This window comes from Calidris pugnax, unplaced genomic scaffold (genome assembly GCF_001431845.1).
Source record: "Calidris pugnax isolate Ruff unplaced genomic scaffold, ASM143184v1 scaffold11, whole genome shotgun sequence".
Taxonomy (NCBI): domain Eukaryota; kingdom Metazoa; phylum Chordata; class Aves; order Charadriiformes; family Scolopacidae; genus Calidris; species Calidris pugnax.
In genome coordinates, this window is record NW_015090803.1 from 16,531,329 (window position 1) to 16,557,190 (window position 25,862).

At 41.8% G+C, this 25,862-nt stretch overlaps 1 protein-coding gene across 1 annotated transcript in view; it reads right to left on the reverse strand.

Moving 5' to 3' along the window:
• The window catches only part of SCIN (scinderin), a 66,801-nt gene that overhangs the window by 8,071 nt on the left and 32,868 nt on the right, over positions 1-25,862 (reverse strand). The window contains exons 4-10 of the mRNA XM_014937936.1: positions 20,874-21,023; positions 5,576-5,668; positions 3,784-3,916; positions 2,745-2,833; positions 2,334-2,549; positions 871-992; positions 594-684 (exon numbers count right to left, since the gene is read on the reverse strand). Of these exons, the coding sequence (XP_014793422.1) occupies positions 594-684; positions 871-992; positions 2,334-2,549; positions 2,745-2,833; positions 3,784-3,916; positions 5,576-5,668; positions 20,874-21,023 (894 nt within the window). The remainder of the gene's footprint in view (positions 1-593; positions 685-870; positions 993-2,333; positions 2,550-2,744; positions 2,834-3,783; positions 3,917-5,575; positions 5,669-20,873; positions 21,024-25,862) is intronic.

Sequence of the window (25,862 nt, forward strand, 5' to 3'; positions counted from 1 at the left end):
GCTTTAATAAAAAAAGCTTTTAAAGCACATTATTACTGCAGTTGTCAGTAGTAATATTATTATTACTTCAGTGTTAGTATTGGCCATAGGTATGAGGCAAGACCATATTGTGCTGAACTCTGTCCAAAAATAGAACATGTGTTAGGAATATTTCAAGGAGTAATTACCTAGAAGTGCTCTAATCCTTCCTTAATATAATTTCAATCATAAATCATAACTGATTAATAGCTAAAAGTGTAGTCTGCCATCTGAATTAACTGTATCTTGGTGGGTGGGGGAAGCCCTTTACATTGGTAATTAAGAAATGGGAAGCACGGGATTATCTCCTGCTGCTTAGAAAAATCTCTGCCTGTCCTTAGTCATCTTCCAGCTCTAGCCTTTCTGTGAAAAGAGGTGTTCTTTTGGACATCTACATTCAGGAAGGATGATTCAGATGGGAATTCTCTGGTGACTTTAAAAGGAGCCCACGGTGCTTGGCTCCATCCAGACCACGAGCAGTTGATATTCCTGGTCTTCAAATGCTACCTCCTCCTTTCAGTTCTCATTGAAATTTGCACACATTGCAAATTGAATTTTATCCAAAAGACACTAACTTGCACGGCCTGATCATTCAATAACCGATCCAGCTGAACAGTCAGAAATGCAGATGCAGTCAGTTCATCTTTTGTAGCATGGGCTCCCTGCCTGAGGAGAAAATGAGGAGAAAGACAATAGTTAAATCCAGTTTCAAAATTATCCAGACCTTATACTCTGTGACAAACGCAGAGTAAACAACCTTGCATTTACACCTGGTTCTACTCAAAAGGATATAAAATCAGCATAAAATAATATCCACTTGCTGGAGGTCTGTGCAAAGTCAACCAAACATACCAGGTGTAGATGATCTGCCCCTTGGGGTAAGTGTAGAGGATGATGTAGCAGTCACCACCGTAGAACTGGCCATAGGTCTCAGGTCCCACGGGAACTCTGCCACTGCTTTCCACACGCCAGATCTGGGGAAACAGGAAAATCACAGGAAAACATTGAACTTCATCCTGAGACTCTTCAAGAAGCGATTCACTGCGTCATCCCTTGAGTGACCTCTGTTTCTGTTCCCAAGTGTTACGGAATAAAACCAGGAAGGAATCTTCATAAATAAGACAGATAGACCCTGCGACCACTGAATGAATGGATAATGACCATCAACAAACCATTCCAGTTCACTTTTCTTTGTCTTGATGCTTTAATGCCATGTGCTCATTTCATAAAGCTATGTTGAACTTACTTTCTTAACATCTTATGATGACAATATGAGATGAATGGCACAACATTATGATTCATCATAGAACTATCATATCATTTGGGATGGACACACTGCAGTCAGAAAACACTCTGTTAGGCAGATTTCCGTGGTCATTTCATAACGCTATAGTGAACTTACTTTCTTAACATCTTATGATGACAATATGAGATGAATGGCACAACATTATGATTCATCATAGAACTATCATATCATTTGGGATGGACACACTGCAGTCAGAAAACACTCTGTTAGGCAGATTTCTTCCTATCTGATTCATCACAGGTCAGTTCAATAAAAAATTGCTCTCCAAAAACATTCTGCGAAATTTAAACAGTAAAAATAGCTTCAGATCTCCGCTGCTTTGGCCAAAGCCTACAGACCATCCCAAGTGTGAGGTTAGAAACCCAGAAAATACACCAATACACTGTAGGTATTTATCACTCCTTTGTCTTCCAGAAGCCCAACTTGCAGACCTATATTCAAGAGGCTGTGTTGGTACAACACCAAACCAGCCCTGGGTAGTCCAAAGATATTCCTGCAGCGGGACAGGGATAGATCTAAAAAGACTGTACCATCAGTCATCTTTTTCTACCCAAATGCAGACTCTCTGAGGGATACATGAGGGACAAAGAAGGTTCCTCTAGAAGCAGACTGGCTGCATACAGAAAGACACAGAATTAATTTCTGACTCCAAGGGCAAGTTTTCCCATTCCAGATTTCAAGCTGATATGAACTTTTTCTTTAGGCTAAGAATCATATTTAAAAGGTACTGTATAAAAGGGGAAATGCTTCTGCTGTTCAATTTCTGCTGATGACTGGTACATCATGGTTCATAAGCACCAAAAAGCCATGACCCAGCATACAGCTGACAGAGAGATTCACTTTTCACTTCAAAGTACCTTTTCTGCTGGTAGCAGTAACACTGCCACTACCCTGGTGTTACTCAACACAACATTTTAAAGGGCACAACACAGAGTAGCAGTTTATCCAATTACAAGTAACAGAACCAATTGGGTAGGTGGGATACAGTTTAATAAAACACAAAAATTACCTCTACTTTTCCTGAACCGTCATCTACCATGTTGTGCTGGGCAGCCATTTGTGGAGACTCATGTAACTTGGTAGCATCAAATTCAACCTGCTCAATTTTAGCCACTCTCTCTGTGACATATACTTTGCCAAAGCCATCACTTTGATCTTTATCCTTCCAGTCTTTGAAAAATTGTTTGAAAATCGGCGTTTCACCTCCTTCGGGAAGGACTTGAATCTGAAATGAACATGAGCCACATGAGGAGGAAGGAAAACAGAACTGACAAAGTTATTATAAAAAAAAACTTTTCTGAATTATTTCTAAGTCCTTATTGTCTTGTAAGCCCTTAACTTTTTTTGGTTTTCTGATTTAAAAACGAAGCCTTTAGCAGAGCTCATGCTCTCCTGGCATCATCTCATAAGTAGATCGCACCTGTGTGTTGGCAGGATAATTCATCTGCTGTATGAATTGTTCAGCGTTCTTCATGGCAGCTTTTCTCTCTTGTGGGTTAGCATCTTTGCCTGGGTAAAACAGAAGGATAACAATACATGGGAGAGGGCAATGAGCTCACAGACCCTGCAAAAACAAGATGTCCTTGAGCCAGGCTCCCTTTGGCATTGCTGTCGCCTCAGTCTTGAACAAATGCTGGGCACAGCATGAGCCATACGATTCACACAAGTTTAAAACTGTTTGGCTTTGAAAACAGTTAAAATAAAATGAAATTTAAAAAAAAAGGAGAGGAGAGGGAGAGGAGAGGGAGAGGAGAGGGAGAGGAGAAAAAGGGAACACTGATTTTTGCTTAGCATGTGTATTTCTATCAAATGATGCTGTTCATGGTTGCTGTTCAACCATCTGCTTGGTTCAAGCTATGAGAGCACCCTGGTTCTTTTCTCTGAACCTTCCCTTACTGGGCTGCAATGTGGTAAATTCAGCTGGTGCCCAGAATTGCCTTCACTTATTCAGGCAGCACCCCAGCAGAAGAAATAAAAGTACTTTTTACAGAGTAAAAGAACCTCTCATTTCAATGGGCCGGGCCTTACGCTTTTAGTTGATGCCAGGGACACTCACCTTTCAATCACATGCCTCTGTGGAATAATGTATGGAAATATAATATCTACCCATTATCAAACCTTCAGAGTCCAAATTTTGCCCCAGAAGGTAGGGGGTTTATCACAATATACAAAACTTGGAGGATTCCTTATGTTTGCTCTCTAATTGCAATTAGATAAGCATTTAAGCACCCAGGCTTACAGATGCCTCCAAAATAGCCAAGATCCTTAGTTGTGAGGCTCTTACTCATGTGAGACATCCTTGTCCATTGACCACACCAGGGCAGAACTCTGCAGGGTACTGTGTCCATTCATTAAATTCTGTCCAGCATTAAATTCTTGCCAGTGTCCCCAGGGTGTGGTGTTGACTCCCCTGATATTCCCCTGTGGCTCCTGCATTTGCGACAAGAGCCATCTCTTACCTTTCCACACGAAGATCTTCCTCGCAGCACCGTTGTCCAAAATGAAGCACTCCTCAGACAGAAGCATAGCCATGGAGAAGGGGTTTTCCTCTGCCACCACGGACACCTTCATGGACCCACTTGCATCTGACACCTAGGAAAGCAATCATTTCGAATTTAGAACAGCTCTGGCTTTTATAACAAACTGAATTTCTGCTCCCAAAATTGCTATAAAATCGGTCGCCATTCCTATATAAATGGCTGTATGAAATTCGTGTGCTGCTGGAAAGTCAGGTAGGCTAATGATTAGGTTTTTTAGTTTAATTTCATTTCACAACCAATAGAGGGAGATGTAGCGTTAATTTTAGTGAGTTTGTTGGATCCCTGTCTCGCAAGTTCTTAAAATAAATCCATTTCTCTTCCACTTTCAATTCAGCTGCTCATTCAGTGAGCACCCCAGTTAAAAAAATCTGTATTTTCTTCAGCATTTCTTCCTAGACGATCAGCTGAACTGGTGGAGTCCCTGTGTGTCACCTTCTGCTACCAAGCAACCCACACTGGAGCCAAAGGGACACTTACATGCTGAACAAGAACATTTGAAATTATAATAACATAGTCCTACGCTGATATTAACAACTGAAATATCTACATTTGTAACCTACAGGTTTTTTAATTGGAAACTGTAATGTCAGACCTGTTGGGGAATCTGCTTTGTAATCCCTCACCACCACTGTAAATTCATGTAGACCTTTAAAACCTTTTAAAATTCACTCCTGCATGGCTGAAAAGACCAGTTATTACTATTGGAAACAAGTTATTCCTCTTGTAATAAGTTTTCTAGCGGTCTTTATTTCATTTCATAATTAAATATTGGTATGAAATACACCATTATATTGTATATTATGAAAGCACTAGATGGAAATTACTACAGCATACAACAAATAAAAATCAAGTATTACACCTACACCGAAGGCTCACCATAGACCTGCCTCCTGACTTGGACATTGTTGTTAGATTGCAGCACATTTAAATTTAGCTAATAGAGCTCTGACAATAGGACCCACATACTTAGAGGAATTTATTAGATATCCACAGAATTTTCTGAGAGTTCTGAGGATTAGTTCAAAACTTTTTTTTTTTTTTGTGAGAAAGGATGAAATACAAAACTCCAAGTCTGTTTTGGTATTAGTAATGAAGGAAATATTTTGGACTACTACTAAAGTTAATCACAGACTGTTTGTTGAATAAAGTATTCCATAAATGTAATAATAAAATTCATACTGATTTAAATGGAGTAAAAAATTTATCTGTTATGTTTATAGATAATTTTTCTGACATTGGCACTGGCCTGGTCAGCGATAAGCAGGTGAGGAAGGAGGAAAAGGGCACTGCAAAAGAAAGGAGCTTCATTCAAATTCTATTGGATTTTGATCAGAAAAATATAACATAACTGTCCATCTCTCACACTCTAAGAATAACTAAATCATATGTGACCACTGAAACTCCCATTTTTAAAATCAAGAAGATAGCAAATACAGTTTAAGACCAGTTAATTCTTCTTTGCCCTGCACTGGGTGGCTCACAGGCCATGCTTAACTTGTTTTCTGAGTAAACAGGACTGTAATCCTTTTTTTTTTCCCTCAAATTCCTGGACTGTGTTAATTGACATCCTTTGAGAAACTTGTCCGTGGGCTGCAAATTAACTCACACAACCGCAGTTCTGAAACTGAAGGCAGAACTCTGTGTATGAGGGCACTGTGTGCATGAATACTGTTGAGTGTACCTGACTATAGAAGAAATAGAAATTACTTACCATATAGAGTTTAGCACTTCTCCTGTTTGTAACATCCGCCAGCTCATCATCATCATCACTGCATTCGGGGAGCGCTGGCTTGCTCCCTAACACCTGCACAACAGGAGAATAACAAATTCAATGCAGAGAGAGAGTAGGTGCTATGGTATAAAAACCTGAACACCGCAACGTGTTGTCCCAGTAAGAGATTAGTCAGGATCATCTTTGCACGTAACCCAATCTACTCCCAAACTCACGGATGATTTGTTCACAAACACACGGGTGAGTTTAAATAACTGTGTCAGATCTCCAGCAGCATTAGATTTACACGCTGCCTTTCCTGCAAGCCAACTTGCTGGTTGTCTATCAACTAGGATAGGAAATTACATAGAAAAAAAAGTCTTACAATTTTTGGAATGACATTACTCTTAAAACATTTGAAAATACTAAAATGAAAGTAGACGAAGTGAAATATATACGATTTGAAATTATCTTTAAAAATATTTCAATTGACACTATAAAATATCCAGTTATGAGTTTAAAAATGTACAGATTCTTAATCCTGTTGAAGGAGGAAAAATTAGCTAAGGGTAGTGCCAGCTTTCCTATTGACACAGGGCATTTGCATGTGTCATGGAGTCACATGCAAAAACACTGTAAATATTTGATAACAGGGACACCTGACAAAGCATACAGCTGCAATTTGGAAAAAAACAACAACACCACAATATAGCCTAAATATTTAATATATATCTGCCATCTGTGAAGTCTCCTGACTTGGCAAAGCCAGTAAAATACTTGGCCTTGTTAAGTGTGATCACTGCAGTTTAATCTAAACTGGTTTGGTTGTTGAAGAAGAAAAAGTAATGTCCTGAGTGTTTAAGAAAGATGTTACCAATAGCTTTGCAGTAGTGATCAGTCAGCAGTTCCTGAATTTACCCTACGTGGCTGCAGATTTACTGATGTACAGGCCAAGCGGGGCTACATTTTCAGAGCAGAGTGTTGGGGAATGGCTAAAACCAATGGGCATACGTGGAATATTGGCACAAGGGTTCCCTTACTGGGTTTTCACACCAACCAGCAGCCCCCAGAGGAGCTGTAAAGCACCAAGAACAATGTTGCCTTTGTAATGCAAGGGTCAGAAAATTGCCAATTAACAGGCATGCTTCTTTACCCCACCAGACACTGAATGGGGTTGAGGTTTTTATAACATTTGACTTTCAGTGATACTTAAGAGGATAAAGAGACCCGTTAATAAACCAGAAGTCCATAGGCACTACTAGTTCTCTCCTTCATTAGGTATTTCCAGCAAAAAAAAAAAAAGACACAAAAATTGTGATTCCTGACACACTTAAAATCAGCGTTTTCCCTTGCTGTGCATACAGAATAAGGATAAAGAGACCTGTTAATAAAACCTCCAGAAGTCCACAGGCACTAGTTCTCTGCTAAATTAGGTATTTCCAGCAAAAAAAAGACACAAAAATTGTGATTCCCAACACACTTAAAGTCAGCGTTTTCCCTTGCTGTGCATACAGAATACCTGTGGCACCACAATTATTTTGCAGCTTTGTTGTAAGATGTTTAAAGGGATATAAAAATAAACTGTTCTTAAAATTTTTTGCTTGCCCAGAGGTCTTTGCAAACTATGCGACTGTCACTGACTATTTTTAAACAAGGCTAAATAGTGCCTGTTAGTGGTCCCGAAAGCATCTGTATATCTAAAGCATCTCTAGAGAGGCTCAGAAACATCCTCTCTATTCACAGCGCAATGGCAATTAAACCAAGCAGCCTCTATAATTTAAAAATTGGGGTTTAAAACTGGCCCCAGCCCAGTTTAGATTGCTGGCCTGACCTGTTGGTGTCTTAAAACTGCATGTAGTATTTTTCTGAGCTAGCTAATTACTGTCAGACTTGGAATCACAGACTCTCTAGGTCTCATCTCGGGAAATCTCAGTTCATCAGTGCTGGCAAAGTGAGAGGGCGTCAAAACCTCTTCCATGCAGGTGCAGTCACTGGAATGTGAACTGCCCTGGAAAGGGCAGAGACCTTCTGGTTCTGGGGAAATCCCTTCCCAATTCACTCAGCAGCAGCCTGCACAGCAGCTCCTCTGGGCAAAGCCAGCCCTGCACTTCAGCACAGGCAAGCAGAAAAGCAACGTAACTCATTTTGGCAATTCTTCTGCAGTTTCTCAGAGGAGCCCCAAAGTAAATGGAGAAGGGTCCTGAGGGTGCTCCCTTCTCCTGCATTTGAAGTCATGGTTGCTTGCAGATCCTGGTATTTTTGGGGGCCCTTGTTAAGAAGGGACAAGATGTGCTTCTCCTCCCACCAGGTGAAAAAATTTAGGACTCATGAGGAGGGTTGTGCAGCCAACAGAGCTGTTAGAATAAGCCTTGAGCTGAGTCACTGACAGGTTTCTATAGCCATGTGTGTCGGTACCAAAACCAGCAGATGATACAAGGTTAAAAAGGCCTAAGGCCTGTGAAGACACCAGTTGTGAAGAGATGCAGTGTGCACTATAGATACTGAATATATGAAGTGATAGAGTACAAAATCCATACAGTCAGTACACTTTTGTATTGCTGGGAATGGCTTGTGTCATTCCCAACACGCATTAATTTCAGCCAGTTTATCTCATAGACTGGTGGATGTGATGGATCACAGAAGGAAAAATTCCGTGCCTAAACAGAAAGCAATTTATGCTGAAAAAAAATGTTCTGTCTCAAAGAAATGACATCCAGAGAAGGCTTTCCTCCTTCTAAGGCAAACTCCCGTGCCATGGCTGAGTCCACAGGCAGCCACACACATGCCTGGATGTTATGACAACTGATAAATTTATCAGTAAGATTACAAAGTGTGTATTGAACAGCAGCTAACTGCTAGGCTGGAACTGGGCTGTATCATTACCTGAGTATATGGCTGGCTGAGATGCAGCTCTCCAGGGCACCTCATCTTTATACACATAATTCTCATGTGATGCATCAAAAAGAAAACAAATCATGCCAGCTGAGACTCAAGTCAAAGGCCCCCAAAGCTTTTCATTAAGGTTCCCCAATAAAATGACTTAAACCACAAAGGACATTGAGTCTTCTGATTCTGATCTATATATATTCTTAGTTTCACACAAATCCTGTGGTAGCTACATACACATGAAATTCCTCGTGTAATTCCTCATGTAATTCTCCCTATAGAGAGTGAGGCTGCTCCAGTGGGTCTTTATGTCTCATGACCCAGTGTACTGACAGTCCTGGGCTGGCTCTCCTGGGCTGCTCTGGGCTTCCAGACCCCGACTCAAAAACTTGCCAAGAATTCAGGCCCCAAACCCACCCTACACACCTGAAAACAGCAATGCTGTCTTGGGGACGCAAAACAGCCTGGCCACGCTTTTCCCCAGATGTTCAACTGTACTGGCAACTTCAAACTACAGGTGTACAGACAGGTTTTGAAAACACTTGTAAAATCATTATTATTTACTGCAGTACAAATAATCTAAATAATAATTATGGGCCCTAAGAACATACCCAGGCCCCAGCTTCTTCATTCTTTAGGCTTAGCATCTTTCTTTGTAGCTGCTGATTTCCAAACCACAGAGACTTCCTATCACTTCATCTTGTAGGCAGTTGACAGATTAAGGCACCAAAACCACCCCTCGCTCTCCGTTGCTCCACCGCAGAGAGATGCTTATCCTCCCCCCAGCATTGCTTCCTATGTGTGGGTTTCTCAGAGTCCTGCAGAAAAGCACGAGTAGCTCTGGCCCCAGGGAAGGTGCACAGCGGCGTAATACTGCTATTCTGGAGCAACCCCTCCAACCTCACGGTCTGCATGAGGCTGTTTGACCACTCAGGGCTTCATCTGCTTCACAGCTATTTCAGAATAAGACATGCCCACACCTGGCTATGGCAGAGCTCACCTTTCTTTATGTGGCTATAGCCTAATGCCAGCTTATTTCTCAAAGAGAGCATCTCTTGAGGAGAACACCTAACTCAAGAGAGTTAGAGCTGTTTTAGTAAAAGTTTCCATTAATCTTTAGGTCTTGCCTATGTTGGGGATAACAGGAAGTCAACCTGCATTAATTTTACAAATTTTGGATTTTTAAATTCTGTTCAACCTTTGTGCTAATCCTCTTGGGTTCGCACAAGAATATCGTAGTGGAAACAACAGAACGTCGGTTCCTCTACAACCACTGCCCAAGTTCACTCTTATCTTGTGGGAAATGCATCACAGCTCGTCCTGCCTGCAAAACCATAATCCCCTTTCACATTCTCACGTGCACCAGCTCTTCTCTGTAAATATCTGCACCCCCTCGGAGAAGGGCAACAAACAGAGCCAAACCTTTTACTGACAAGGGAAATTCCACCCATTTACCCTTAAAAAAAAAAGAATAGAAGAAATCACAGACAAAAGGTTTCTAATCTGTAGGATTGTGACACGGTAAATAATTTAAAATAAACTCATCAAAAGAAGAAATTTAGCAAACATTGCCTTCATAACTGGAGAAGCCAGCTCTGCAGCATAACACATTTGATATTGATTTAATGGGAGCAAGAAGTTTAAAGAGCTCAGTGAGGCTGAAAATCCAACTAGGAGAACAATACTTGAGGAACACACCAGGTGAAGGTTAATTAAGAGAGAAAACCAGTTTTGTACAGTTTAACTTGTGTACACGGGCACTGTGTTTGTGTTTCTTCTCACTATAAACACTTAGGGTTAGGTTTCTGGGTCTGAAACTGAACTATTTGCTGTGGCTGTGATCCCAAGTGTCAACCCTCAAAAACACTCCAATTCCCCTCTTTATACGCTAAGAGCCAGACATTTACACAGCTTAAGATCGTCTTGTGGCTCTGACCTTTTTTTACTCCATACTTTTAGAAAACAATCAGGGTTAGCAGCTCATCATTTACTTTCTTGAATGCTCTGACATAAACAAGCCTATCCTGCTCCTGCAAACTGGAGGTACACACATGGGCTGTGACAGAGGACAAACCCTCCCTGCAGGACAACAGGTCTGAGCTACTGGCACAGGGTGAACCCGTTGGCAGATAAAGGCTTAGATTAACATGATGGGGGCTAGTAGCCACCTGGCTACCTCTGCAGACATACACCCCAAGGCTCATCAGGCGAAGGTGGCTTCAGGGCTTTGCTGTTTAACTAATTGGCCACCGTTTCGCGTCTAATCATTTTAGCTTACTGGTTGTCCTGCCAGAGCACAAGGATATTCTGCTCCAGACAAAACCGACTTTTGAACATTGGCCAGATTATGAACAGCTGAATATGCTTATTTCCCTGCTTAGTGCAACCTGGACCTCTTCCCATCAGTTCATAGTCTCAGAAAAAGAGAATGGCTGGAGAGCAGCCCTGAGGAGAAGGACTTGGGAGTGCTTGTGGATGAGAAGCTCAACATGAGCCAGCAATGTGTGCTGGCAGCCCAGAAACCAACCGCATCCTGGGCTGCATCAAAAGAAGAGTGAGGAAGGGGATTCTGCCCCTCTGCTCCGCTCTGGTGAGACCCCACCTGGAGTACTGTGTCCAGCTCTGGAGTCCTCAGCACAGGAAGGACGTGGACCTGTTGGAACGGGTCCAGAGGAGAGCCTCAAAGATGATCAGAGGGCTGGAGAACCTCCACTGTGAGGACAAGCTGAGAGAGCTGGGGTTGTTCAGCCTGGAGAAGAGAAGGCTCTGGGGAGACCTTAGAGCCCCTTTCAGTCCCTAAAGGGGCTCCAGGAGAGATGGGGAGGGACTCTTGATCAGAGAGTGGAGTGATAGGATGAGGGGGAACAGTTTTAAACTGAAAGAGTGCAGATTTAGATGAGATATTAGGAATAGATTGTTTCCTGTGAGGGTGGTGAGACACTGGCCCAGGTTGCCCAGAGAAGCTGTGGCTGCCCCATCCCTGGAGGGGTTCAAGGCCAGGCTGGATGGGGCTTGGAGCAACCTGGTCTGGTGGGAGCTGGAACGGGATGATCTCTAAGGTACCCTTCTAAAAAATTACACTCCCATCAGGAAAAAAAATAATCCTTTAACTAAACAGCTCCCGAGTAACCAGCAGGGTTTCTGCCTGGAATTGCCTCTCACTAGCAATTCCAGCAACAACAGATGTCATTACACGCTCACCTTGAGCAGAAGACCTCCCACCTGCCTCAACAGAGATTGAAAATGAGATAGAAACAGCCATCAGGTACTAAGAAGCAGACAAAGGAATGTTTTATGTTAACAAATAGTTCTGGTTCGCTGTTAATATTTGAGGGTTTAGCATGTAATTTATCAAAAGGACTTTCAGGTGTTAAGGTCTAAACCTGATCTGTGTGCATCCAGATTGCTATAAAACAGTTTCTCATGGCATTTTTGATGCATAAATTATGGCCTACATTTTTAGCCAGTTTCTGCCATATCAGGAATTTCAAATACAAATCATATCATAGCCCTGTGCTTAAATTCCTAAAAACAGGGCATTAGGCTTAGGCAGCTTTTCATATGATATTTGCAACTTTGCATATCTGTCTGGGATAATTTGAATATAAAGAATGATATTCTAACATTAATCTTCTGCTCGGTGAAACAGACCACAGATAACATGTTCACAAAAAAACAGTATCTATGTCAATGTTGAGAGCAGAAATTCGATGTTTTTCAATAGTTCACCTCCGAGGTAAAAGAAGCTCCCTTCTCTCCTGCTGGGACAGCACAGCGGGCAGTATCTGAGCCAGCCACTCACACTGAAATGAGCTGAGGAAAAGCCCAGCCTGTCTTATCTTTAAATGCCTTCAAGATGAACAGTGATCCCACCCTAAAGAAACCAGGAGGGTCAACGGCAGCAACTATACAAACATAAGACTTTTTGTAACCATTAATGCCACTGCGCGTTGAGAATTGAACTGTTCAGCCACCTGCAGCATAATTTAAAATACAATCAGTAATCACCCCTACATCTTTTTTGCATTTATACTAGTCCTTTCTGACTCATTTTTCAAATCTTACTCCTTTGTTCCATACTGCTCTGATACCAGCAGAAGTATTAGAAATGAGACCCGAATCCTGCAGAGACTTGCACACATGCTCGAGATGCCTGCTTTTTTCTGCTTGACTTTTCTGCTTTTTTATACTTTACTGGGACATAAAGTCAGGCACCCACTGAAGCCTCTGGAGCTTTGCAGATCTCAGTTTGAAAGCTTTATAGATAAAAAAACCCTTTATGTGCTGCATGACAGTTAGTGCATGCTCGTGTATTGGGAAATAACTAATGGCAATAAGTGGAATAACAAATTCCAACAAGGAGGCTCAGACACTATCTGCTATCATTCAGAAAATTCCTAGATTTTTGTTTTGTAAGCACCCACCCTTTCACAGGAGGGCATTTGCAATGCCCCCATGGGGGCTGGCCAACAGCAATAGTGGGTAAAAAGAGGAGTATCGCAAATAAATACCCTGTGGAGCTTGAAGCAGCAGGGATTGAGCTGGAGAAAACTAGTTCAGGTGCCCTCTACTAACTGTTTTTAAGTTCCTACACCTCCTCAAAGTTTGTTTGAAGGAGACAATATGTTCAAAGGGGCTTTAATTTACAGCTCTTAAAAATTAGAAGTTGCACCACTGATTGCTCCAATTTTATAATTCATCTTAATATAATTTTATCTTCCTCTTATTTTGATACCACCTGCCTCTGCTTGTAAGAATTATAGGCAGCTATGTGAGCAAGATACCTGGCCCTAATAACCTGCTTTGCAGTAAATACAATAATTATATTTACACACTCGGCGGTGGTGGAAATACTGAACTGATCCCACAACACATGGAACACTTTCTTCTATACAGCTGTCTTCACCCTTCCTTAGATTCAAGAGGACTTTTACTCCAGTGTTATGTGGCCTGGATAGAGAACAGCAATCTGTGCATATCCAGACTCCTCTGAAAAAAAAAAAACCTCAAAGCTTTCTTCCCTGAGCCCTTCCTGCACTGCAGAACTTCCACTGAAGAAAAGTCAAAGGCAACCTTGAGAGTTGGTCTGCATAGAGGCTGGGATGAGGAAGAGCTGCAGAAAAAAAAAAAAGAAAAGGAAAAAGGAAAAAAAGAAAGAGGAAAGAGGCAAGAAAAAAAGAAAAAAGAAAAAAAGAAGAAAAAAAAAAGAAAAAAGAAAAACCCTTTCAAGGTGTATTTGTCTTCGGGAGATGCTAGATTCCAAGGACAACACATCTCCAAGCTTTTTATATGGCAGGGAAACTCCAACCTTTCAGTTCCTCTCCATGAAATCCCCCTGTTGCTACAAAGTCCATAGAAGTACACAGGGAGATAACTGCTAACAACTCTTTTCTTTGGCCTTGTCTTCTTAATTGCGCTCATTTAACAACTGAAAATTATAGTAGTTTTTCATCAATAGATTTCTTGATAGTCTAGCACAGAAAGGAAAAAAGCCATTACAAACTCCATTAATATTCCAACATGTGATTATAAGATTATAATTGACTAAGGTGGTAACCCTGCGAGCACTACAGCTGCTGAAGAAGAAAACGTAACAAAGCCGAGTGGTTTTCTCACCCACAAGAATGCGAACGAGCAAGCACTTCTACAAATTCATTAGGATTTTAGAAATTCACTAAAATGCCTAGCATAGAAGCTTCTTTCCCAGCATAAGAAATTAGGTTTTCAACCGTCTATTATTGGAGCTGTTCTTAAACGATGTAGTTGATGCTGTGCAGTACTCAACATTTTTTTTGAAGTAAAATTTCTAACGCAGGCACTGAAAGTCGTATTTAGAGACTTTTAATTAAAAGCCTGACTTTCAGATGTACTTGCAGCTCCTGTTCAGTTCCCTGTCATTTAATTATGTGGCTTCAGGCATCCAAGACTGAAAACTGCAGCTTGAAGAACATTATGGGCAACTCACAACCTCGCTGAAGATGCCTCCTCGCCAGGCTCTGCCACTCTTGGGCCAAAACCCCTGCTGGTTTTCTCCCTGGGCCTGGGGAGAACACTGAGCCAAACGCTCAGCAGGTGCAAAGCTGTACTGAAATCCAGGCCATGCGGGTTTATGCCTGAGCACAGGTTGCATAATTAGCCTTTTAAATGGCAATTTGCATCAAGAAAAAGGACTGCCCTTAATGGAGGAGATACACTCAGTAATTAGAAAGAAAAGGGGACGCCTGGTTTTGACAGCTTGAAACTGGCTCCCTGCAGGGCAAAGGGTTTGTACTTTGTATCCACATTCATAGCCCATCATAAATTATAATTAAACAGTGTAATGATTAATAAACTGCCTCTCCTCAGACGGGACAGCTGTTGCTGTGAAAGGTGCACAAAGACGCGTAGTATTTTTCCCCATGGACCATTCCGAGTTCAAATCCTACAAATTCTCAAATCCTGTTCTTGCTGACACCTGCATACATCCGAAACCACCACACTGAAGAAGGGTATTTGTCTTCCTGAGGGGTAGATGTGACCTGTACAGTTTGAAGGGAGGCTGAGAACGTTGTCTGGTCATTTGAGTTCATTTGGCATTCCCACTGTCCTCACCCCTCTCTCAATGCATCCTTTGTAATGCATCGACTTTGTAAGTCGACTGTTCTCTACTACCTCTGCCCTGGGAGTGAAATCCATTTCTAGTATTTATTTCCCAAAATTCCGTGGAAGCTCATCCATTTTAAAGGCTGAGGGATTGGGTCCCTCAGAAATGCAAATGTTCTGAGATCAGCAATAGCAATTTTTGCTTTTGCAGAGTTGTGATGGCAGATCCTGCTCTGGCTGGCTCTGGGAATGGAGCAGGTACCAAACTGGTGGGGCACGTGCTGCTCTTTGAGCCTTATGCAATGATCTGGGGTGGCAGGACCAGCGACTGCAGGAACCTGCCTAGCTCCTTCAGAGAAGCATGTCCTTGCACTGCCAAACTCATTTATGCTTGTCACAAGTCACAGCAAGCCTTCGTTTTTCCCAGCTACCTCACTGCGCTCCGTCCTGCTCTTAGAAATTATCTTTGTTTTGTAACAAATCAGTTTTAGGGACTTGAACTTAACAAGGAAGAAGGGGGTGGTCCTGCTCTTCTGTCTGTATGCCCAGACACGTATCCACCTAATTTAAGATTTATTGGAGCCTGATGCTGTAGTGAAGTTTGCATTATTTGGGTCTCCTCTGTAACTTGCATTTACAACTAACTCTTCTTAGTTTCTGTGCTCTTGAGATTTTACCCACATGAGGGAGTTAGCAGCCGTGTAGTGCTACCAATCCCTTCCCAGTTATGGGGGTGGCAAGGTGTGACTGGCTGTAACGAGATCAAGCCATTCCTGCACAGTATTTATTCACACCCCAGGCAACAACAATCACCACTGGACACAATGGCATTGAGGAATTCTCGGGATGAAGCTTTCTTAGGAGACTGAAAGAGAAAGGAGGGAGGAGAAAGGCTGCATTATCACAGAATGAGGAAGAGGTTCCCTCGGTTGCTCCGTATTTAAACCAACTAAATATTTACACAAGTATTTTATGAGCGGTGAGTTTGCACTCACCTGTTGGAGGGCCACTAGAACTCTAGCAAAACCAGGCACACGACAAATACAAATGCTGAGTAAACACAAATCGTGGCTTTTTTTAGTGTAAAGGCAGAAGAATGATTTCAAAGCTGAGTACTAACACGATCCTTCATTTTCTTGTGGTTTTAGACTTCAGCAGTCACGTTTCTCAGGTTTCATTATTTCAGCCACCAACATCAAAAACCTTTACAAAAATGATACAAAAGCCAAAAACCTCAGCAGTGTAAACTACAGCACGAGCTGCAGATTTAAGGGAATAATTTATAGGGGAACATTAAAACAGTCCAAAGGATCAGAGAGTTTTGGCTGCAGAGAAAACAGAACCATCCTGAAAAGCGTTAGCCAAACATTCATGATTAGATAGAAGGGAACTGAATTTCTGTGTTTCCTGCATTAATGCAAGCAGCTTCAGCTTGCTGGCTGACTAGAAAACTTCACAAAACCAGACATTTCTGATTCCTTGTTTCTCCAGTTTGCCATTACTCTGAAAGCAGAAGCACAGCGTATACATTCAGTAGCCAAACAGTGGACAATAACTTCCCCAGAGAACAGAAACAGGGTACCTGAATCATTCACTCACCCCATTCACCTTTTCCCACAGTGCTGAGTAATGAGATCATGGAAAATAATGTTAAAAATTTAGCTTCTCCAGGTTTGGCCTCTCTACAGAATTAGAGCAGAGACTGCAGACAGAAAATTGTCCCTCCTGAGCGTGGCTACCTGTGACTATGGCTGCACTCTGAGGGTCTCACTCCCAGTGATCTCTCAGGTACACAGACATGGTGCTGTGAGATCTCTGCCTATTGCTGTGCAAGTGGTCAGAGGGAAAAGCATCAGTGTCGGTGCCATCAGCCCAGAAATGGGGCTAGAAACTGACGTGAGAAGGTTCTGGTCCTAGCTTAGCTTTGAAACCTTTTGGTTAAGGGAAAAAAAAGAAGTTTTGTTAGCTCTAACCCTAATGTGGTCACTCCAAAGCGACCAAACTGACTCAAGCATCGCTAAGACCTATTTTTGGATTGGTCACACGCAGATGAAAACCTTCCTGTAACACAATTTGAACATTCAGGCCTAAGATTCAGCAGAACAAGTAACTCTATCCACAGCTTCTCTGGGCAACCTGTTCCAGTGTCTCACCACCCTCACAGGAAAGAATTTCTTCCTAAGATCTGATCTAAATCTCCCCTTTTTCAGTTTAAAACTGTTCCCCCTCATCCTATCACTCCACTCTCTGACCAAGAGTCCCTCCCCATCTCTCCTGGAGCCCCTTTAGGGACTGAACGGTCTCCCCAGAGCCTTCTCTTCTCCAGGCTGAACAACCCCAGCTCTCTCACCTTGTCCTCACAGTGGAGGTTCTCCATCCATCTGATCATATTCGAGCCCCTCCTCTGGACTCATTCCAACAGGTCCATGTCCTTCTTGTGCTGAGGCCTCCAGAGCTGGACACAGTGCTCCAGGTGGAGTCTCACCAGTGTGGAACAGAGGGACAGAACCCCCTCCCTCGAGCTGCTGGCCACACTTTTGATGCAATCTGGCAGGGTTTGTTGATTCAGCCTGTGTCTTGCCTCCACGGTGGGGCGTAGGCCCAGCAGTCTTGCTTTACTGCCTGGGAGTGACGACTCTCTGCTTACAGAGCAAGGATAAGATCACTATCAGCTCTTTCCGTTGGTATTTGTAGTGGGTATGTCAGCCCCTGCCTGGTCAACACTTTTCCAGCAGCCCTGCATGAGCAAGTTTAGCCACCACTACAGAAGCAGATTTCTAGCTCACAAGAGGAAGAATCATTCCTCATTTACCAGAGGAGATAATTTTAGGAAACCTCATTCCAATTTCAGTGGCACACTGGATGACAGAATGAATATTTAAAGTACGTAATTCTTTTCCCTAGAAAATAAATCAACCTTTTTTTAAGAAAGCTGGATATTTCAAAAATCTTAAGTACGTAATTCTTTTCCCTAGAAAGTAAATCAACTTTTTAAGAAAGCTGGATATTTCAAAAATCTATCCTTCCTGATGCAGAGGGAAGAAACAGGCACAATACCAGTTCCAGAGCAGTCAGCCCCAGTAAGTGCTACAGCAAGTTGGAGATGATTTTGTGGGAGCAAGTAAAAAGCAAAATGAAGAGGACCAGGAACTGGATACCATTTGAGCAGGAATAGAGATTAATAGGTTTTATGTTTGTGAGGTTAAACTATGCCCTTGCCTTATTAGCAGTATATTTCAGAGCTTGGACTGGGACAGCCACAGCCAAGCTGCAAACCCTGTTCTGTGAGCAGCACTTCTGAAAACAAGGCAGCCCAGCACAATGCACACTAGAAGGTAAGCCCTGGCTGCCCACAAACTCACTCAAATCAGGCTCATTTCAGCAGTAGCAATAAAAGCCATGAACCAGCTTGCATTGAACTACCCGTTTTTCTTCCCTCTGCATTCACAATCCAAAAGGAAAAGCAGGAACTTCTTCATACGCTGCTGGGCAAGTAAAGAAAAGACTTATTCCCTGATGCAGTAAGAATGGATCAAAATGCAACCTTGGCGTTTTTCCTGCTCTTAATCATGTGTCAAGGTTGCTACAAAACAACAGTTGCACCCAGCTGGAAAAAAAAAAATAATCTGGCAAAGAGATGCAGGGGTGAGGCCAGCACATCCGTGTGGCTGGTAGCCCGTCAGGGGAGGAGGAAGGTGAGTGCCACCCCAGCAGGCTGATTCTGCATCCGCATCCCGGCCTTCGTTGGGTAAGAGGTGCAAAGGGCAGCAGTTCTGATCAGTGCTCTCCACTCTCACGTGAGCTTATCGGGAGCCCCATGTGGAGCCTGGAGCTCTAACCCCACCATGGGCTTGGCACTGGGAGGCTGCTGCCAGAGGACTGGGCCAGCAGGTTCCCACGGTGCCACCCAGCAGCGAGCTGCAACCCAATACTGTCCTTCCATCAACGAGCAGAAGGTTGGGGTCTAATTATTAACCTCTGCTCTTTCCATAGAAGTTTCAGGTGTTAACACCTGTGCCACATCAGAGCCCTTGTGAGAAGTCTGTACAAGGAAGTAAAAGCCAGACAGAGGGTTGGGGTTAGGTTGTTTTTTTTTCTCCTTCAAAAAATCTCCATTGCAGCGGGTGCCACCTCCCCTACTTGTGAGCACAGCTACACCTGTGCTCACACCCACAGGCAAAAAGTCTGTGTCTGCAGATGGACAGACAGATGCAAAGGCATCACTGCAGCCACCATGGCCATGGGCTGGCAGCTCAGCACCCGGCATGTCCCTGCGACAAAATCAAGCATAAGCACCATCAAAAATAACAGCATACCTGCATGCACCATTAGCATTACTTCCTGAAGTTAATCTGAAGTAGAAGATAATATTCTACCTGTACATTTTCCATTTAATTGAGGGCCTGCTTTCTTGTGAGAAGTCTGTACAAGGAAGTAAAAGCCAGACAGAGGGTTGGGGTTAGGTTGTTTTTTTTTCTCCTTCAAAAAATCTCCATTGCAGCGGGTGCCACCTCCCCTACTTGTGAGCACAGCTACACCTGTGCTCACACCCACAGGCAAAAAGTCTGTGTCTGCAGATGGACAGACAGATGCAAAGGCATCACTGCAGCCACCATGGCCATGGGCTGGCAGCTCAGCACCCGGCATGTCCCTGCGACAAAATCAAGCATAAGCACCATCAAAAATAACAGCATACCTGCATGCACCATTAGCATTACTTCCTGAAGTTAATCTGAAGTAGAAGATAATATTCTACCTGTACATTTTCCATTTAATTGAGGGCCTGCTTCCCTCTTCCTTCTTTTTAGAGAGTGAATGGAAAAAGCTTAATTTAGCACACAAATGCCAAGTGGCAATGTTTTATTAGTATATGGCCTGCAACAATAGGAGGCTGCTTCCCTCTTCCTTCTTTTTAGAGGAGGAATGGAAAAAGCTTAATGTAGCACACAAATGCCAAGTGACAATGTTTTATTAGTATATGGCCTGCAACAATGCATCAGTGCTCATTAATTTTTTCAAGATCTGACAAGTCCATAAATTGGGGATTTTTTTTCCCAATCTACTTTGACAAACTCAGTTATGAAATCTAAATTCTAGCTTTTATGTAAATGGTTATGCTTTCTAAATATAATGCATCAGTGCTCATTAATTTTTTCAAGATCTGACAAGTCCATAAATTGGGGATTTTTTTTTCCAATCTACTTTTTCAAACTCAGTTATGAAATCTAAATTCTGGTTTTTATGTAAATGGTTATGCTTTCTAAATATATGAGGAATGGGCTCAGTAGGGTTAGGAGAGGTTAGGTGCACAGGAGTTTGTAATACAAGTGGTGATGCAAAGCAGTGTGCTTGGCCCCATGCACCTCCACACAATTTGCTGCTTTTGTTGACATCCTCAGCATAGCAGTAATTCTATGTCCTTCCCCTTGTGTGGTGCTGGCCCACCTTGATGCTGCTCTTTCCTCATACAGAGCAGAGAGTGCGGTTCAGGTCTGAGCTGTGCTATCAATTCAGTCACCCCGTGACTAATTCGATCACCATATGGCTAATCCAAAAAAAGCAAACACTTAGTTCTTGAAAAAGTATTCTCAGATGATTAATTATCTCAGACTCTACTGAGATAAACTACTCTACTGCCTAATAAACTTACCACTGCTCGGATAAGGATGTGATATATAGTGATATAGGAGAGGTTTACCATAACCTAAATCTGACTTCCTGGAGTCTTTGAAGAACGTAAGGTGTTTGAACCCAACCGTATTTAAGTTCCTGAGGTGTAAAAACATTTTATTCACAGCTGTGTCAGTAACCGGTTTGCATATTACAATACCTGTATGAGCTCCTCTGGTTCACTGCCTTCTTCCACAGTAATTAATTTAGACCTTCCATTCCGTTCATTGTCCCGAATGCCAATAGCAACTTGAGTAGCCTTCAGCCGCTCGTATTTATTGCATGATGAGCCACACCACTGATAGATTTCCTAAAATAATTAAAAGCACACATATGTTAGCAATAAGATTCAACACTGAGAAAAATTACGAAATTACTATTTTATTACCTTACTGGACCACCAGAACATCAGTGAAGCTACATCTTTCAGAAATACTTTCCAGAAGGGATTTGTTAAGTCACCTAGTTATTTAGGCATTATAAAGTAATGTCAAAATCTCACGGAAAACCCTGACTGTATCCACTACTCAAAGGTAAAGTTAGAACTTTCAATCCAATTTTTATTTCTGTGAATTTTTGCTGTATAATGATATTTGTCATACACTCTGCTGCATCAAACCACAAAACCAGCTCAAATGCGAACAGATGATGCAGGTGTTCTCAATAAAAAGTCTTCTTCACTGAAAAGATTTTTTCCTCCGTGTCCAGCTCATCCAACACTCATAAAAGTTTATTAATCTCACATTAATGCAAGCCCTTTCAACTGTAGTTATCACTAATGTCTTTAAAAATTACTTCTAAATATTTACAGATATTTACAGTTTTTCTGGTCAGTTAAACCACCAAGTTCCTCCCCAGAAGAAGATGGACACATACTGGGTTATTATACCCATGCACTGCTTCAGCCACCTTCTCCCATATTTTGGGAGGCTCCTTCAGTTTCTGAGAATTTCAGCAAACTTACTCATTCTTATCTTGGCCTACCTCCTACTGACTGATCTTATTTGAAATGATGTGAGAAAACAGGAGTCACTAGAGATATAGCAGCAATAATTAGCAATTCCTTATTTCCCAGAGTCCATAGGAGCAATAAGGAAGAGGAAGGAGACATACATAGAGAATTAGCTGAGGAGGTTAGGCAGCTCTTGCCTTATCTCAGTGTTCACGCTGCAATTCAGGGAGATTACTCCTTCAGAAAGGTTAAAAGATCAGTTTCAGTTGCACGTGTCAGCCTTCTCTTGGTCTTTTGGTAAGCAGCCATGCAACCTCAAACAAATATTCTCATCTACAAAATGAATATTATTTGCTGCACTGACCACAAAGGATGTTGCAAGGCTAAAATTGTCACTGCAAATTACAAAAACCTTTACTTCTCAAACAATACATTCACATTTTCTTTTCTTGGTATCTCCTAAAGGTCCCGCTGCACAGCGGGCCCTGGTAACCCTGCATATTCTCCTTCTTTGCCTTCAGTTAGTGACTGAACTGAGTTCTCCCACCTCCCGCTGGCTCTAGGCTGCAAATCAGCCCAAGGAAGGAGAAAGACCTTTAAAAATTTACAGTAATGAGTTTCAGATTTTTTTTTAATTTGCAGACTTCATCCTTTTCCTTATGGAGTCCACCTTCCTGCACTACAGAAACGTTCCCACAAAATAACATGGCCCAAATACTTTTGTCCTAAAATAAAATAAATACATACGAGATTTTGTTAGCTGCAACCCTGAGAAACCTTGTGTGGTAAGGTTTTCTCCAGCCACATAAAAAAGAACCTTGAATCAACAGGCAGCATCTGAAAACATCCTTTCATCCAGACGTCACGTGGATGAGCCATACCATTCCTATAAGCTCCAGCCTCCCTGGTTATTTATCAAATAGCAATTTTAAAAGGTAGTGAAAGAAGAATCTGATTCCTTTCAGCACTAGATAATAAAGGCAGCAGTCTTTATTAAAACTCCAAAGCTAAACTTCATGTCCTGTGTAATTTACCAGAAGGAAGTGAACAGCCACAAGTCATGATAGTGTCACAAAGTACGTAATATTTTACTATATTTACTGTGAGCACTAAACAAATATCTTAAGAATTCAGTGCTGCAAGCCTTCAGGAGCTTAGATTTAGTTCATTTTCTCTTCTGAAGTAAAATCATCATCTCTATTATTTTTAAACATATGTAATTTTAAGGCCTGTGAGAAACCAGGACCTAACAAGGCCTCACGGAAGAAGTTCAGCTGGATATTTACAAGTTCATCTTCCTGATACAACTTACCCATTTCAAGCTTTAGGCAGATTGGTTTTTTGACAATTTAAATGCTATTTTTAAAAGTCAAAGCCACTTCTTGACAAGGCTAATATTTAAGACCTGGATTTACCTGAAGTACAGTCAGCTAGTTATCTAACCACGTCCAACAGACCACTGAGCCTTGGGCTTGTATTTTATTATTCAGGTATTTATTTTTAGACACATATCTAGTGCTCAACTCAGGACATAATATGGTATTTAGCTTTAGCTCACTCAGTGCTTTCACAATTTCTTAGCTGTACTACACCTTCACTATTTTTAGGCTTGTTTTGCTAACTTTATTTTGAATTGGCCAGCTGACAAAAAATGTTTCCATTAAAATGAAAATAGACTTCAAGTGTTCACTCCCCTCAAGAAAAAAAAAAGGAACTTCATTCATCAGTAATTCCTGTGACAAGCCTAGTTTATTTTTGGAGGTTTGTACTAGTGGTATTTATTTATTTTTATAGTCTCTTTGACAGAGTTTGAGAGGTGTGCTATGGAAGAGAGTTATTCTGCTACTTGGTATTAATAGTTGTTGATATCAATATTCTTGTCGGATCACAGTGGGACAGTTAGCAGCTCAGGGAGAGAAAATGTTATCACAAATAGTCACAATGACTACTCTAGAGCTCCTGAGGGAGGTCAGGAAGGCAAACAGGGTCTGCAACATGTAGACTGTGGTCACAGCAAGGTCTCTCAGGGATGTGGTTTGGTCTTCTAGTTCTTGGGTGGCAGGAGTCACCACTTCTATTCTTGACAGCTTCTGGCCTGCAGAGTGACCTTGAGCAAGTCCCGTGAGATTTCTACAGCACATTAAAAATGACCCAGCACTTAGCTGCTCTGCAGAAGCATGTGGCAGGAGGGTTATGTATGGCTTGTGTAACCTTGGCTCTTTTCCCTGTGTGGAGAGGGATTGGGAAAGGACACCTCCTGCCTTCCTGCTCCAGCCCCAAATGGCACGTAGAGCAAGAGAAGGAAAAATAAACAAAAAAAAATTGCTTATTACAGAAGTGACATAAAAACAAGTTTTCCTTTCTAACACACAGCCACCTCTGTGTTCAACTGGCAGCCTGCTTGGTTTGGAGGCAAATGAAAATATACTCTGCGTCCTGGTGTCTTTTCTGTGAATCTTGGCCAGGACTATGAAAGCAAAACCAAAAGGCTTAAATCTGTGAAGAAATCACAGTTTTGTTATAGTTACTAACATGTCCGTTTTCCTTTCTAACACACAGCCACCTCTGTGTTCAACTGGCAGCCTGCTTGGTTTGGAGGCAAATGAAAATATACTCTGCGTCCTGGTGTCTTTTCTGTGAATCTTGGCCAGGACTATGAAAGCAAAACCAAGAGGCTTAAATCTGTGAAGTCACAGTTTTGTTATAGTTACTAACATGTCCTGAACATCTAAGTGTTTTAATCCCATGTCTTTGTCAAAGTAGCTATTAATTTGCAGTCCATTCTGTAACTGCCAATTTGCATTCACTTACATGAAGAGACATTAAAAAGCTAAACAAATGAAATAGGTTTCAAAACTCTATTTGATGCAAATCTGTTGCAAAACTCCAATTTTGGTAGAAATAACAGTGAAATGTTTAAGGGATTAATTGTCACTCATCTTAAAATATTAAAATAAAAAGTCAGCTTTCATTAAGGAAAGCCTTTAAGCCAAGTATCACAAGCTGGTGCACCTCTCTTCTTTTTGGCAGGTCCTGATGCACCCCAGGCCTGTGTCCACCTTTGCCTACACCTACCTCAGAACATGCTCCTAGAATGCAATTGCACCTCAAAAAATAATTACCACTCTTAGTTAAGAGTCAGCTAAATCTATAGCATGGATAGTGTCATGTCAACATGAGGTAGCTTATGCTGACTTAATGTATGTCAGTCTGGGTGTTGTCTTCTGTACCTCTAAACCACAATGTTAGATACTGAAGCACAGCTATGAAATAGCACAAAAAAGACCTTCAGCTAAACCTGCTCCCCCATGTGAAACACCACACCATGTTCTCCTTACCCCACAACTCATACAAAAGGGTGAAAAGCAAGAAGAGACGGTTTGTCAAGTTACTACTTAATTTTTCCTCTTCTCTTAGGCTTAGCCACTTCCATTTATTACACAGAATCAGATCAGAGCCCGGGCAAATAACCACATCACAGAAAGCCAGGGCAGTGGTTTCCAGTGGGTGGGTAGAAGAAAGGATGATGAGGCTTGTAAAGAAAGGTGGGTGAGGAGGAGAGGAGCTGTGGTGCCGGAGTGCACAAAGGAGCCTGCACTCCTATTGCTCACATGTGAGTGAACCCAAGACACCACTTTTCTTGAGGGCAGTAGAAAAAAAGAAAACAACCAAAGCTAGAGGCAGATTGAACATGCATGAATATTGGCAAAGCTTTTATACATATCTTATCACGCTTTTATGCTTGTATCAGAATAATTGGCATGCACTCAGCTGAAGACTCCATTCATTCTCATCATGGTCATTAATAAACAGCTGTTCCAATAAGGCACAAGTTCATTCTAGCTGAAACTGTCCTTTGTTAAAGTCTAGTCTCTAAAGTTCACAGATTGAAAGGAAAAATGCCAATACAAAATACAAAGAGACTTGGAAAAGAGTTTTTATATGACCTGCAAAAACCAGAAATGCTTCCAGTGCCTTCAGTGCTCAGTAGAAGTATTTGTAACCCAAATGCACATTACCTTGGAGCTTGTAATTCAAACATCAAGTTTTTGGAAACTAAATGGAGAGCCCTAAAGCAAGAGTGTAGTTATTTTTGTAAGCAAAAAAGGAATGCCAAATCAAGAAAATAAAGTCCAAATGCTGGGGGAAATAACTGAACAGGAAAACTTAATAAAAGTGACTAGGATACAGTACTTT